The sequence below is a fragment of the Chiloscyllium plagiosum genome, unplaced genomic scaffold (genome assembly GCF_037043375.1).
Source record: "Chiloscyllium plagiosum isolate Xiang-an unplaced genomic scaffold, Cpla_swu_hap1 HiC_scaffold_12, whole genome shotgun sequence".
NCBI classification, from domain to species: domain Eukaryota; kingdom Metazoa; phylum Chordata; class Chondrichthyes; order Orectolobiformes; family Hemiscylliidae; genus Chiloscyllium; species Chiloscyllium plagiosum.
In genome coordinates, this window is record NW_028270150.1 from 105,582,841 (window position 1) to 105,595,623 (window position 12,783).

A 12,783-nucleotide genomic window follows, 5' to 3' on the forward strand; every position below is an offset into this window, starting at 1 on the left:
CTCGAGAGGGTTGAGTTCAAACAATTAAATGTGAAGCTGAAGAGCATTGTGCACAAGGATCGGAAAAACAGGTGAGTAATCCATTCTGTTTTGTACAAATCAGCAGCAGCAGCAGACACAAAACTTGGAAGCATTGTAAGGTGTGAGGAGGATAGTGTGGAACTCCCTAAGGTCATTGACAAATTGGTGGAATGGACGGATAAGTGGCAGATGATGCTCAATACAGTAAAGTGTGATGTGATGCACTTTATTCAGAAGAACACTGGAAGACAATATAACATAGGGGATGCAATTCTAATGGGGGCATAGGAGCAGAGAGAGTTAGGTGTACAGAGGAACCTCAATTACCTGAAGTACACGGGCGGGGAGTATTTAGTTCGGTTAATTGAATTCTGGATAATGGAATGCCGGATAACAGAGATTAGCCAACCTTGCGATCTTGCCGGATAATCTGAAATTTGGATAATCAAATGCGTGATAATAATCGAGGTTCCTCTGTATATGTGCTCAGATCACTGAAGGTGCCAGGACAGGTGGAGAGAGCAGTGAATAAAGCTTACAGTGTCCTTGGTTGTAACAAAACAAACTAGAGGAAACCTTCAAGATCATCAATAATACTGTCACTGGCATCAAATTCACTAAAGAGGGGGAAAACAACAACAAACTGCCATTTCTAGATGTCACAGTAGAGCGAACAGCAAATGGGGAACCTCAAACCAGTGACTACAGGAAAACAACACAAACAGACCAAATATTGAACTACAGAAGCAATCATCCCAACACCCACAAACGAAGCTGCGTTAGAACATTGTTTCAATGAGCCACTATGCCCTGCAGCACAGAGAAACTACGAAGAGCAGAGGAAAATCACCTGCACGGTGTATTCAAAAAGAACGAGTACCCAATGAACACAGTCCATCTATTTCAAAGCAACAAACCCAACCAAGCAGACAAAGCGTGTCCAGAAACCCTAGCCACTCTCCCCTACATCAAAGACATCTCAGAAATGACTGCCAGACTACTCAGACCTCTTGGCATCATGGTAGTCCACAAACTCACCAACACACTAAAACAGCAGCTAATGAACTTGAAAGCCCCTAATCAGACAACAAGCAAAACTAATGTTATTTACAAAATACCGTGCAAAAACTGTAACAAACACTACATTGGACAAACAGGCAGAAAACTAGCCACCCGGATACATGAACACCAACTAACCACAAAACGGCATGACCCTCTCTCACTAGTATCCTTACATACAGATGAGGAAAGACATCACTTCAACTGGGACAACACATCCATCCTAGGACAAGCCAAACAGAGACATGCACGAGAATTCCTAGAAGCATGGTATTCCAACCGGAATTCTATTGACAAACACATTGTCTTGGATCCCATTTACCACCCCCTGAGAAAAAGAACAGGAAATGACTTAACCGCAGGAAATGAAATCACCATAGGAATGGCATCACCAACCCAAGGAATCCTAAACACATAAATAAAAAGTGGACAATACCATCAGTGCTTAATCCGGAGGCTCACTGATGATGTTACCTAGTAGGGTGACGGAACGTGTGAAGACAAACCTTCTAGCTCAGCGAGGAAACCTACATCCAGAGCCTCAATCTGGGCTACTAATCTTCTCAAAACTTGGCTTTATTAATAGGAGAATAGAGGGACAAGAGCAGGCAGGTTAGGTTGAACTTGTATAAGCCACTTGTTAGACCTCAGCTGGAGTATTCTGTACAGTTCTGGGGTCCATTAAATGAAAGTTGTGAATACATTGGAGAGCGAATGCAGAAGTGATTTGCAAGAATGATTCCAGGATGAGAAATGTCAGTGATGAGGATAGACTGAAGAGGTTGGGGCTGTTCTCCATGGAGAGAAGAAAGCCGAGAGGAGAGTTGATAGAGGTTTGCAAAATCTTGAGCAGGGTAGGTCAGGGGAAACTGATCCCCTTGTATTGGAAAAAAGAACAAGAGGGTATAGATTTAAAGTGATGTACAAATAAAACAAAGGTAATGTCTAATGGGGAGTGAATGAGTAGACTGACATGAAGACGTTGCAATATAGAAGAATGAGAGGCAATCTTGGACCTGACAGAGTAGATTTACAATGTTGTTTCGGGCCTTGGACCAGAGGGCATCACCTCAGAATAAGCAGTCGCACAGAGATGAGGGAAGAATTTCTGCCCTTAGGGGAGTGTGAATTTGTGGAATACTTTACCGCAGGTGGCTGTCGAGGCTGACTCTTTGAAAGTATTCAGGGCTGAGATAGAGAGATTTTTTAATCAGTAAGGAAGTCAAGGATGAAGGGGAAAAGGCAGGGAAGTGAAGTTGAGGATGATCAGATTAGCCATGACTTCATTGAAGGTGGAGACAGTGAGGTCCGCAGATGCTGGAGATCAGAGTTGAGAGTGTGTTGCTGGAAAAGCACAGCAGGTCAGGCAGTATCCGAGAAGAAGGAGAATCGACGTTTTGGGCCGGAGCCCTTCATCATTGAAAGTGGAGCAGACTTGATGGGCTGAATGGCCTACTTCTGCACCTATGAGTCATGGTCATGTGTGAGAAAAATCTTTTTCACACAATGATTATTTAGGGTATCGTACACACTACCTGGAAATGTGGTGGTGGGTGGGTTCGATTGAGGCTTTCAAGAGGGCATTGGATAGATATATGGATACAAATGGCATGCAGAGCTCTGTGGAAAAGGCAGGAGAGAGGCACCAGCTAATAGAACTGGTTCAGTAATGATGGGCTGAATGGCCCTGCTGCACTGTAATGATTCTGTGATTCTATCTTTGGCTATGTCAGGAGCTGTACACTGTGATGGCTGTGTGGTGGCTGGTACCCTGCCAGCTGTGGTGGCTGTGTGCTTGCTCAGACACTCTCTGTAGGAGTACAGCAATGCAGTAGTCAGGGTACAAGCCCATCCTCCTCATTGACAATTCAGCAGGTGCTCAAAAGGAGAACGAGGGGGCAAGAAAAGTGTTTTCTGAAAACAGAAGAACTCTTCATCACAATGGAGCTTAAGACATGAAAAAATCTGAATGTTGTAATTATTTGGAGACACTGGGAAAGGACGCCTAGCTATGTCCCTTCTGATTAAAACCCATTGATCTGCAATGTTAACTTTTATTTTTCTCTCTCTCTCTGCACAGGCTGCTGAGGAATTCTCGTACATTCCTGTTTTTATTTCAGTCTTCGGTCTGTATCATTAGTTGATCAATGTTTTGACTGCACTTGCAGAGAAAATGATGCTTTCCAGCTGGCATCAAAACTGGACCTGACGTATTCTCTTTCTCTTTAATTGTACCTTTTCATCGTGTCTTTCAGGAGATTTACATGGAAAACTCGATGACCTGATGCTAATATTCTACAAGGTATGTTCACTCTTGAGTGACATCATTTGTCACTCTTTTAAAATGGGTCATAGAGTCATCCACCAGTCCATGCTGACTCATAATCCCAAACTAAACTAGTCCCACACGCCTCCTCCTAGCCCATATCCCTCCAAACCTTTCCTAGTCATGTACTCATCCAAATGTCTTTTAAACGTTGTAACTGTACTGGCATCCATCACAGTGGTGGGCAAGTTGTTGGAGAGAATCCTGAGGGACAGGATTTACATGTATTTGGAAAGGCAAGATTGATTAGGGATAGTCAACATGGCTTTGTGCATGAGAAATCATGTCTCACAAACTGAATTGAGTTTTTTGAAGAAGTAATGAAGAGGAGTGGTGAATGTGATCTATATGGACTTCAGTAAGGCGTTTGACAAGGTTCCTCTTGGTAGACTGGTTTGCACGGTTATAACAGGGAAAACTCACCATTTGGATACAGAACGGGCTTGAATGTAGAAGACAGAGGTTGGTGGTGGAGGGTTGTTTTTCAGTCTGGAGACCTATGACCAGTAGAGTGCCACAAGAATCGGTGCTGGGTCCACTGCTTTTCATCATTTATATAAGTGACTTCAATGTGAGCATAGGAAGTATAGTTAGTAAGTTTGAAGATGACACCAAAATTGGAGGTGTCGTGGACAGCAACGAAGGTTACCTCAGAGTATGACAGGATTTTGATCAGATGGGCCAATGGGCCGAGGAGCGGCAGATGGAGTTTAATTTAGATAAATGTGTAGTGCTGAATTTTGGAATAGCAAATTTTGGGGCAGCATGGCGGCTCAGTGGTTAGCATTGCTACCTTATAGCACCAGGGACCCAGGTTCGAATCCTGCCTCGGGCGACTGTCTGAGTGGAGTTTGGACATTTTCCCTGTGTCTGCATGGGTTTCTTCTGGGTGCTCTGGTTTCCTCCCACAGTCGAAAGATGTGCAGGTCAGATGAACTGATCACGCTAAATTGCCCATAGTGTTAAGTGCATTAGTCAGGGGTAAACATAGGGTAGAGGAATGGGTCTGACCCTCTTTGGAGGGTCGGTGTGGATTTGAGCTGAAGGGCCTGTTTCCATACTGTAGAAAATCTAATCAAATCAGGACAGGACCTATACACTTAATGGTAAGGTCCTGGAGAGTGTTGCTGAACAAAGAGACCTTGGAGTGCAGGTTCATAGTTCTTTGAAAGTGGAGTCGCTGGTAGATAGGTTAATGAAGAAGGCGTTTGGTATGCTTTCCTTTATTCGTCAGAGCATTGAGTGTAGGTGTCATGTGGGAGTGTGGGAGGTCATGTGGTGGCTGTACAGGACTTTAGTTAGGCCGCTGTTAGAATATTGCATGCAGTTCTGGGCTCCTTCCTATTGGACAGACATTATGAAACTTGAAAGGGTTCAGAAAAGATTTATAAGGATGTTGCCAGGGTTGGAGGGTTTGAGCTATAGGGAGAGGCTAAAAAGGCTGGGGCTGTTTTCCCTGGAGCGTCGGAGGCTGAGAGGTAACCTTGTAAACTCATGAGGGGCATGGATAGGATAAACAGACAAGGTATTTTCCCTGGGGTGGGGAACTCCAGAACTAGAGGGCATAGGTTTAGGGTGAGAGGGGAAAGATATAAAAGGGACCTAAGGGGCAACTTTTTCACACAGAGGGTGGTACGTGTATGGAATGAGCTGCCAGAGGAAGCAATGGAGGCTGGTACAATTATAGCATTTAAAAGGCATTTGGATGGTACATGAATAGGAAAGGTTCAGCAGGATATGAGTCAAATGCTGGCAAATGGAACTACGTCAAATTGGAATACCAGGTTGGCACAGACAAGTTGGACTGAAGAATCTGTTTCCATGCTGTACATCTCTCTGACTCCATGTGCTGCCTGTGTTCTGCCAGTTTCAGTCAAAAGGTACCATGGGCCTTGACTATGAAGAAAGCAACTAGTTCCTTCCTGGGTCTTGTCACAGATTTCTGCAGACTCCCGTCATGCCCTGCTGAAAGACATCATTGACCAATGCTGTCTTTATTTAGGTTGGGGAACACTGTCACTTTCTAACTGAGGTGGAGTCATAACTGGAGGTGACAGAATGATAATTTAACTGACATCGATCATTGTGTGTATCTTGTCACCCATTAATGTAAAAATTAGCTGAGGAAAGTCTGGCCTACACAACACCGTGGAAGGATTGAAGCCTGCACTTCTCCTCAGATCTATAGGGCAGGGCTACGTTAGGGATGCCATATTCAGAGGAGGCGATGAACTAAGGTAGATGTAGCAAAGCCCACAGCATCGTCTGAGGATGATCGGAGGACCGGCCTATGCTCTAACCAACATGTATCCCTCAGCCCATCAAACTGAAATTGCTCAGGTCAATCGTTTGTCCCATTGTGGGATCTTGCTGTGCACAATGTGGCTGCTTTGTTTAGTTTACACTGCAGCATGACTGGATCAATTCTGACCATGTTGGGAGGAAGGCACAAATGAGGCCCCTTGTCCCCTTGTGCCTTGCCCAACATTCCAAGTGGGGGACCTGACCCATTTAACCCATCTCTCTCTTTGTCCCACAGAATGGTCTCCCCTCCCCAGAGAAACCGTACGTGTTTAATGGGGACTTTGTGGACAGGGGGAAGAATTCCCTGGAGGTGATCATGATCCTGTTTGCATTCCTCTTGGTGTACCCAAACGACATGCACTTAAACCGAGGGAATCATGAGGACCACATTGTGAACCTGAGGTGAACCTCTCTGTCTTTGAGACTTTGACCATGATGTTATGGCTCTATGCTTAGAGTTTAACAGCCTATCGATGAGGATCACTTTGGGTGAATTGATTCCAGGAGAGGACTCTATTCATTCTGATTGAACGAATAAGAAACAGAATCACACTTTGGGCTGATTTTTAACTCTGCCCAACCATGATGGGAGCCAGGAACTGAGGCTCCTGACTGACCGATCAACTGACTGTCCGACTGACTGACCGATCAACTGACTGACTGACTGATCGACTGACCAACCAATCAACTGACTGACCGACTGACTGACCGACCAATCAACTGACTGATTGACCAACCGACTGACCGACTGACTGACTGTGGCGACTTGGGTGTAACTTGCTGTCTGTTGTTAAAGAGACCACAAAGAAAACGGTGACAGCAAACACTGTGCGACACTGTCCTGATTCATCCCAGTCTGCCTCTTCCTGCTTTCTTCCCCGAAATACATGTCCCAATTTCCCCCCGCCTTTCGCCTTCCTTCCCTTCCCTCCCGCCCTCTCCCCTCCCATTGATTGCCACCTTGCCCACCTCCTGTCCACTTCCCACTTCTCCTTCAGATTCCCACCCTCTCCTTTGCCTCTTACCCCATTCTCTCCCCTACACCTCTGCCCCCAAGCCTTCATCCCTCCCGAGTTTCTCCCCGCTTCACTGCCCTCTCCCAATTCCCTCCACCATTCCTGCCCCACATCCCCACTACAGACTCTGATGTGCTCCTCCTACAACCCCTGATCCCACTCCCCACAACACTTCCATGCTCAGGATTTGGGACACACACAGAATTATAGAATCCCTGCAGTGTGGAAGCAGGCCATTTGGTGGAGGCGGGGCAGGGTGGTGAAGTGGGGATAGATGAAGAGGGTACGGCCTGATTTATCAATGGGACGAATGAATCTGGTAGGTGGCAGGGAGCAGTGGAAGGGAGGGGGAAGGGCTGGGAAGACAGTTGGGAGATAGGAATGGAGGTTGTTTGAAATTGGAGAACTCAACATTGAATCCTCCAGGCTGTAGGTTGCCCAGATGGAAGGTGAGGTGTTGTTCCTCCAGTTTATGGTGTGGCTCGTTGTGGCAATGGAGATGGTCATATCGGAAGAGGGGAATTGAAATGGGCAGTGACTGGGAGGTCCAGTCAGCCCCTGCAGGCCCAGCTGCGATGGTCGGTGAACCGTCCCTAAATTTACATTCGGTCCCCCCGATGTAAAGGCTACACTGGGAACACCTCATGCAGTAACCTAGGTTGAAAGAGAGAAAGGTGAACCTCTGTCTCACCTGGAGGGATTGTTCGGGTCCTTGGATGGAGGTGAGGGGGGTGGTATCCTGACAAGTTTTGCATCTTTTCTGGTTGCAGGGGAAGATACCTGGGGGTTTCGGGGAGGGGGCTAGAGTGGCTCAAACTAAGGACTGTCAAAGGGAACGGTCCTTGCGGAAGGCAGAGAGGGGTAGGGAGGGGGAAATGTCCTTGATGGTGGGATCTATTTGGAGTTGGCGGAAGTGTTTAAGGATGATGCATTGGATGTGGATACTGGTGGGTGGTAGGTAAGGACAAAGGGGACTTTGTCTTTATTGCGTTTGCCGGTGGGGGGCTAGTTTAGAGTAGTGGAATAGGGAATGGAGGTGGTGCAGCGGAGTGCTGTCTGGATGACAGAGGGAGGAAGAGCACATTGTTTGAAATAGGTGGATGCTCACAAGTGGAATGTCTCCTCAACCAAGCAGATTGTGAGCATTCGTGCAGAGATCCATCATGGGTGTTCAACTGGTAAACAAGGAAGATCAGCTTCCTGTGACTCATGAGGAGTGATCAGGGCTAATGAATACTTGGTGAAGGAAGACGTGAGAGGTGGGAGTTTATGATATGGAGGACACTGTTACCATCTGGACAGCACTGCCTGAAGATTCAGTGAAAGTAGCACCCAGTAGCAACTTAATGAAGCCAATTGGATAATACGAGAATGGGAATATTTAATGGACAATGTGAAAGGCAGCCTCTAGAGAGGGCAAGTGCAGTTGCAATGGGCCAAATGGCCTCCTTATGTGCTGGAAATGCCTACAGTGCTCAACATTAACTGACCTAGCAGCTCTGCATAAGGTAAAGCCAAACATAGTCTCCTTTCACCCACCATTCAAAACAGCGTACTTCCACTTACTCATTGAGATATTCAGATGTTTTAAAATTAACTCCAAGTTTGATAAATGATATGAAGGTGAAGCATGGTACATTTGTTGGTGGGATATGTTGCAACATTTTTGTAAAAGAGACTTCTGAATTACTGTGTATTTGTGCAGCGAAACCATTTGTTATTCAATGTGTTTGAGTGAGAACAGATTGTCTATGTTGGTATCAACTTTTGCTGTCTCACACGCAGAGATTATTGCCTTCCTGACTACCTGGTACAAATTACCTGTTTATTTTAAACCATTCCAGATACGGTTTTACAAAGGAAGTTATGCAAAAGTACAAGGTAAGGAGTTTTCATTTTTATTTGAATTCAAAACTCCCTCCACTGCCTATGCTCAGTACCATCTACACGGCACATTGCAGAAACTCATCAAAGATCCTCAGACAGCACCTTCCAAACCCACAACCACTTCCATCTAGAATGGCAGCAGAGAAACATAGGGGCACCACTGCCTGCAAGTTCCCCTCCAAGCCACTCACCATCCTGATTTGGAAATATATTGCTATGACTTCACTGTCGCTAGGTCAAAATCCTGGAACTTGCTGCCTAACAGAATTGTGGGTGTCCCTATAACCACAAAGACTTCAGCAGTTCAGGAAGGCAGCTCAGCACCTCTCAAGAGCAATTCAGAATGCTGGCTTCGACAATGATGTCAACTTCCTCAAATTTGTGCTCTTTCACTCTTGACCTTTCACAACTGGGACCAGTTTCTCCCTCCCTTGCATATCAGCCCTGAGCAATACTGCATTGGCTCTGAATTTTAGATAAGACATTAAAACAAGGCACCTCCTGACCTCTAAAAGTGAACTCACTATAGCCCTGCTCTCCCATTAGAGAGAGAGACAAAGAGAAAGAGAAAGAGAGAGAGAGAGAGAGAGAGGGAGTGAGTGACAACTGGTGGTGGTTTAATCTAACAGTCACCATGCCTCAGGTAAGGGAAAAGGGTAGAAGGAGAAGGAGAGTCACAGAGTCATACAGAATAGAAAGAGTCCAACTTATCCCTGCTGTCCAGATATCCGAAATTAATTGAGTCCCATTTGCCTGCATTTGGCTCATATCCTTCCAAACCCTTCCTATTCATATACCCATCCCGATGCCTTTAAAATATTGCAATTGTACGACCTCCACCACTTCCTCTGGCAGCTCATTCCTTCCACGTACCACCCTCTGCGTGAAAAAGTTGCCCCTTAGGTCTCTTTTATATCTTTCCCCTCTCACCCTAAACCCTCTAGTTTTGGACTCCTTGATAATATTTACCCGATCCATGTCTCTCATGATTTTATAAACCTCTATGAGGTCACCCCTCAGCACCCGAGACTCCAGAGAAAATAGCCCCAGCCTATTCAGTCTTTCCCTGTAGCTCAAAACCCTCCAGTCCCGGCAACATCTTTGTAAATCTTTTCTGCACACTCTGAAGTCTCACAACATCCTTCCTGGGAGACCAGAATTGTACGCAGTATTCTAAAGGTGGCCTCACCAATTTCCTACAGCTGCAGCATGACCTCCTAACTCCTAAACTCAACCTACTGCCCAATATGAGCAAGTAGGAATTGACATCACATTGTTCGTCACACTCTCTATTGCAATTCAGCCATCCAGCCAACTGAGCTAACTGAGATGCATGATTCAAGTGAAAGCTGCTTCTTGTTCTGTGCCCAAAACCAGCACATGTCCTGAAGCAGTGAGTTTGCACGGAGGTTCGTGGTCTGAAAGTTAGACAAGAACGTTGCAAAATCATTCATGAATCCAGTAAGCTGTTACAACACTGTCACATCTGTTAGTCACTGCATCTGCTGCAGACCTCTCCTTATCAGAATCTGGATACCTTTCAGTTCTGTGAAAATATCTTCATTTCCAAGGTGAGATGATATGCAACAGTGATTGAACACGTAGATTCTAACCAAGTGTCTGACTTCGATGAAGTGACAGACTGCATGCTTGTGGTTAATTAATAAAATGTTTTTTTTATTGCGGAGTTTACCACAGACAATGGGGAAGTCAAGGAGAGAGGCACTATTTTAGTTTTGATCTCAGAGCAGAAGGTTCAATGTTCCAGTTCAGGAGAATCAAACAGTCTAGCAGAAATGATTTAAGCCTGTGACATATTCAATATCTCAGAGATCTGAACTGAAAGTGGTTTAGACCATGGAATACAACACACTGCCTGGAAATGTGGTGCAGGCACGTTCTATTGAGGCATTCAAGAGAGGCATTGAATGGCTGTTTAGATAGAAATGGTATGCAGGGCTACAGGAAAAAGACACAAAATTGGAACTGCTGTGACTGAGGGGACTTTGTCTCTGAATGTTGTCCCTGGCCATGCTCTATCCACTACTGATACCCTCTGCCTAACTTTTATCTGTGGTTGCATTTTTTCAAAATTCATTCACAGGATGAGGGCATCACTGAATGCCCATCCCAGAGGGTGGTTAAGAGTCACCACATTGCTGTGGGTCTGGAGTCACATGTGGGCCAGAACAGGTGAGGATGGTAGTTTCATTCTCGAAATATCATCTGTGAACTAGTTGGGCTTTTCCGCAGCAATCAACTATGGATTCGTGGTCATCATTAGATTCTTAACCAGAGATTTTTATTAAATGCCTGAGGATTTGAACACAGGTCCCCAGAACATTATCTGGGTCTCTGGATTAATACCACAAGACCATCCCCTCCCCAGTATCTGAGAGAGATCTCAGCTTCAGGCCATGGGGTAATTGCTGTTTTATAGGAATAAAATTGAACATATTTCAGCGTATTGATCAAAGCTTGTGTTGTTTCTATTTGCAGATGTATGGGAAAAAAATTCTCCACCTTGTGCAAGATGTGTTCAGTTGGTTGCCGTTGGCAACAATAATTGACTCGAAGGTGCTGGTCGTCCATGGAGGCATCTCAGACACAACTGACCTGGATTTACTGGGGTCAATAGACAGACACAGGGTAAGGCCCATGTCCCAACAAGACTGTGTGTGTCACAGACAGTGCAATGTCGTAACAAGTGTGTAACTTGCTTCAGAATATTCACCAACTATATCTAACTCATTCTTAAAAGCATTCAATGGTTCAGCCTCGACAGCTTTCTGTGGCAGAGAATTCCACAGGCTCACCACTCTCTGGGTGAAGACATTTCTCCTCATCTCAGTTTGAAATGGCCAATCCCACATCCTGAGCCTGTGACCTTTGTTGCTTGGCTCCCCATTCATTGAGTCATAGAATCAACAGCACAGAACAAGGCCATTTAGACCAACATGTCTGTGCCATTCAGAAACAACCAAACTATCCTAATCCCATTTTCCTGCACTTGGCCCAGAGCCTACCTCCCCACCCCTTTCCGCCTTCCGCAAAGACCGTTCCCTCCGTGACTACCTGATCAGGTCCACGCCCCCTTACGACCCACCCTCCCATCCTGGCACTTGCCCCTTCCACCGCAGGAACTGTAAAACCTGTGCCCACACCTCCTCCCTCACCTCTATCCAAGGCTCTAAAGGAGCCTTCCATATCCATCAAAATGTTACCTGCACATCCACTAATATCATTTATTGTATCTGTTGCTCCCGATGCGGTCTCCTCTACATTGGGGAGACTGGGCGCCTCCTAGCAGAGCGCTTTAGGGAACATCTCCGAGACACCCGCACCAATCAACCAAACCGCCCCGTGGCCCAACATTTCAACTCCCCCTCCCACTCTGCCGAGGATATGGAGGTGCTGGGCCTCCTTCACCGCCGCTCCCTCACTGCCAGACGCCTGGAGGAAGAACGCCTCATCTTCCGCCTCGGAACACTTCAACCCCAGGGCATCAATGTGGACTTCAACAGCTTCCTCATTTCCCCTTCCCTCACCTCATCCTAGTTTCAAACTTCCAGTCCCCTTGACTTATCCGGACTTGTCTGACCTGCCTAGCTCCTTTTCCACCTATCCACTCCACCCTCTCCTCCCTGACCTATCACCTTTATCTCCTCCCCCACTCACCCATTGTACTCTATGCTACTTTCTCCCCACCCCCACCCTCCTCTAGCTTATCTCTCCGCGCTTCAAGCTCTCTGCCTTTATTCCTGATGAAGGGCTTTTGCCCGAAACGTCGATTTCAAAGCTCCTCGGATGCTGCATGAACTGCTGTGCTCTTCCAGCACCTCTAATCCAGAACCAGAGCCTTGTATGCCTTGGCATCACAAGTACACATTTACATATTTCTTCAATGTTGTAAAGCTTTCTGCCTTTACCAGGCTTATGGGCAGTGAGTTCCAGATTCCCACCATCCTCTGGGTGAAAAAGATTTTTCTCACGTTGTCTCTAAACCTCCTGCCTTACCTCTGTCCATCATCCTTTTACATATCTCAATCACTTCTCTTCTCAGTCTCCTCTGCTTTAAGGAGAATGACCCCAGTCTGTCCAATCTCTCTTCGTAACTGAAATTCTCCAGCCCAGGCAACATCCTGGTCAATCTCGTCTGCACTCTCTCCA

The 12,783-nt window shown here is 46.0% G+C and overlaps 1 protein-coding gene across 11 annotated transcripts in view; it reads left to right on the forward strand.

Moving 5' to 3' along the window:
• The window catches only part of ppef1 (protein phosphatase, EF-hand calcium binding domain 1), an 85,316-nt gene that overhangs the window by 45,279 nt on the left and 27,254 nt on the right, over positions 1-12,783 (forward strand). For all 11 annotated transcript variants that reach the window (XR_006313108.2, XM_043700225.2, XM_043700222.2 and 8 more), the window contains 4 exons: positions 3,336-3,382; positions 5,946-6,112; positions 8,571-8,607; positions 11,113-11,262. Coding sequence is in view for 10 of the 11 variants with exons in the window: in XM_043700225.2 (XP_043556160.2) it covers positions 3,336-3,382; positions 5,946-6,112; positions 8,571-8,607; positions 11,113-11,262 (401 nt within the window). In the remaining variant the exon portion in view is untranslated. The remainder of the gene's footprint in view (positions 1-3,335; positions 3,383-5,945; positions 6,113-8,570; positions 8,608-11,112; positions 11,263-12,783) is intronic.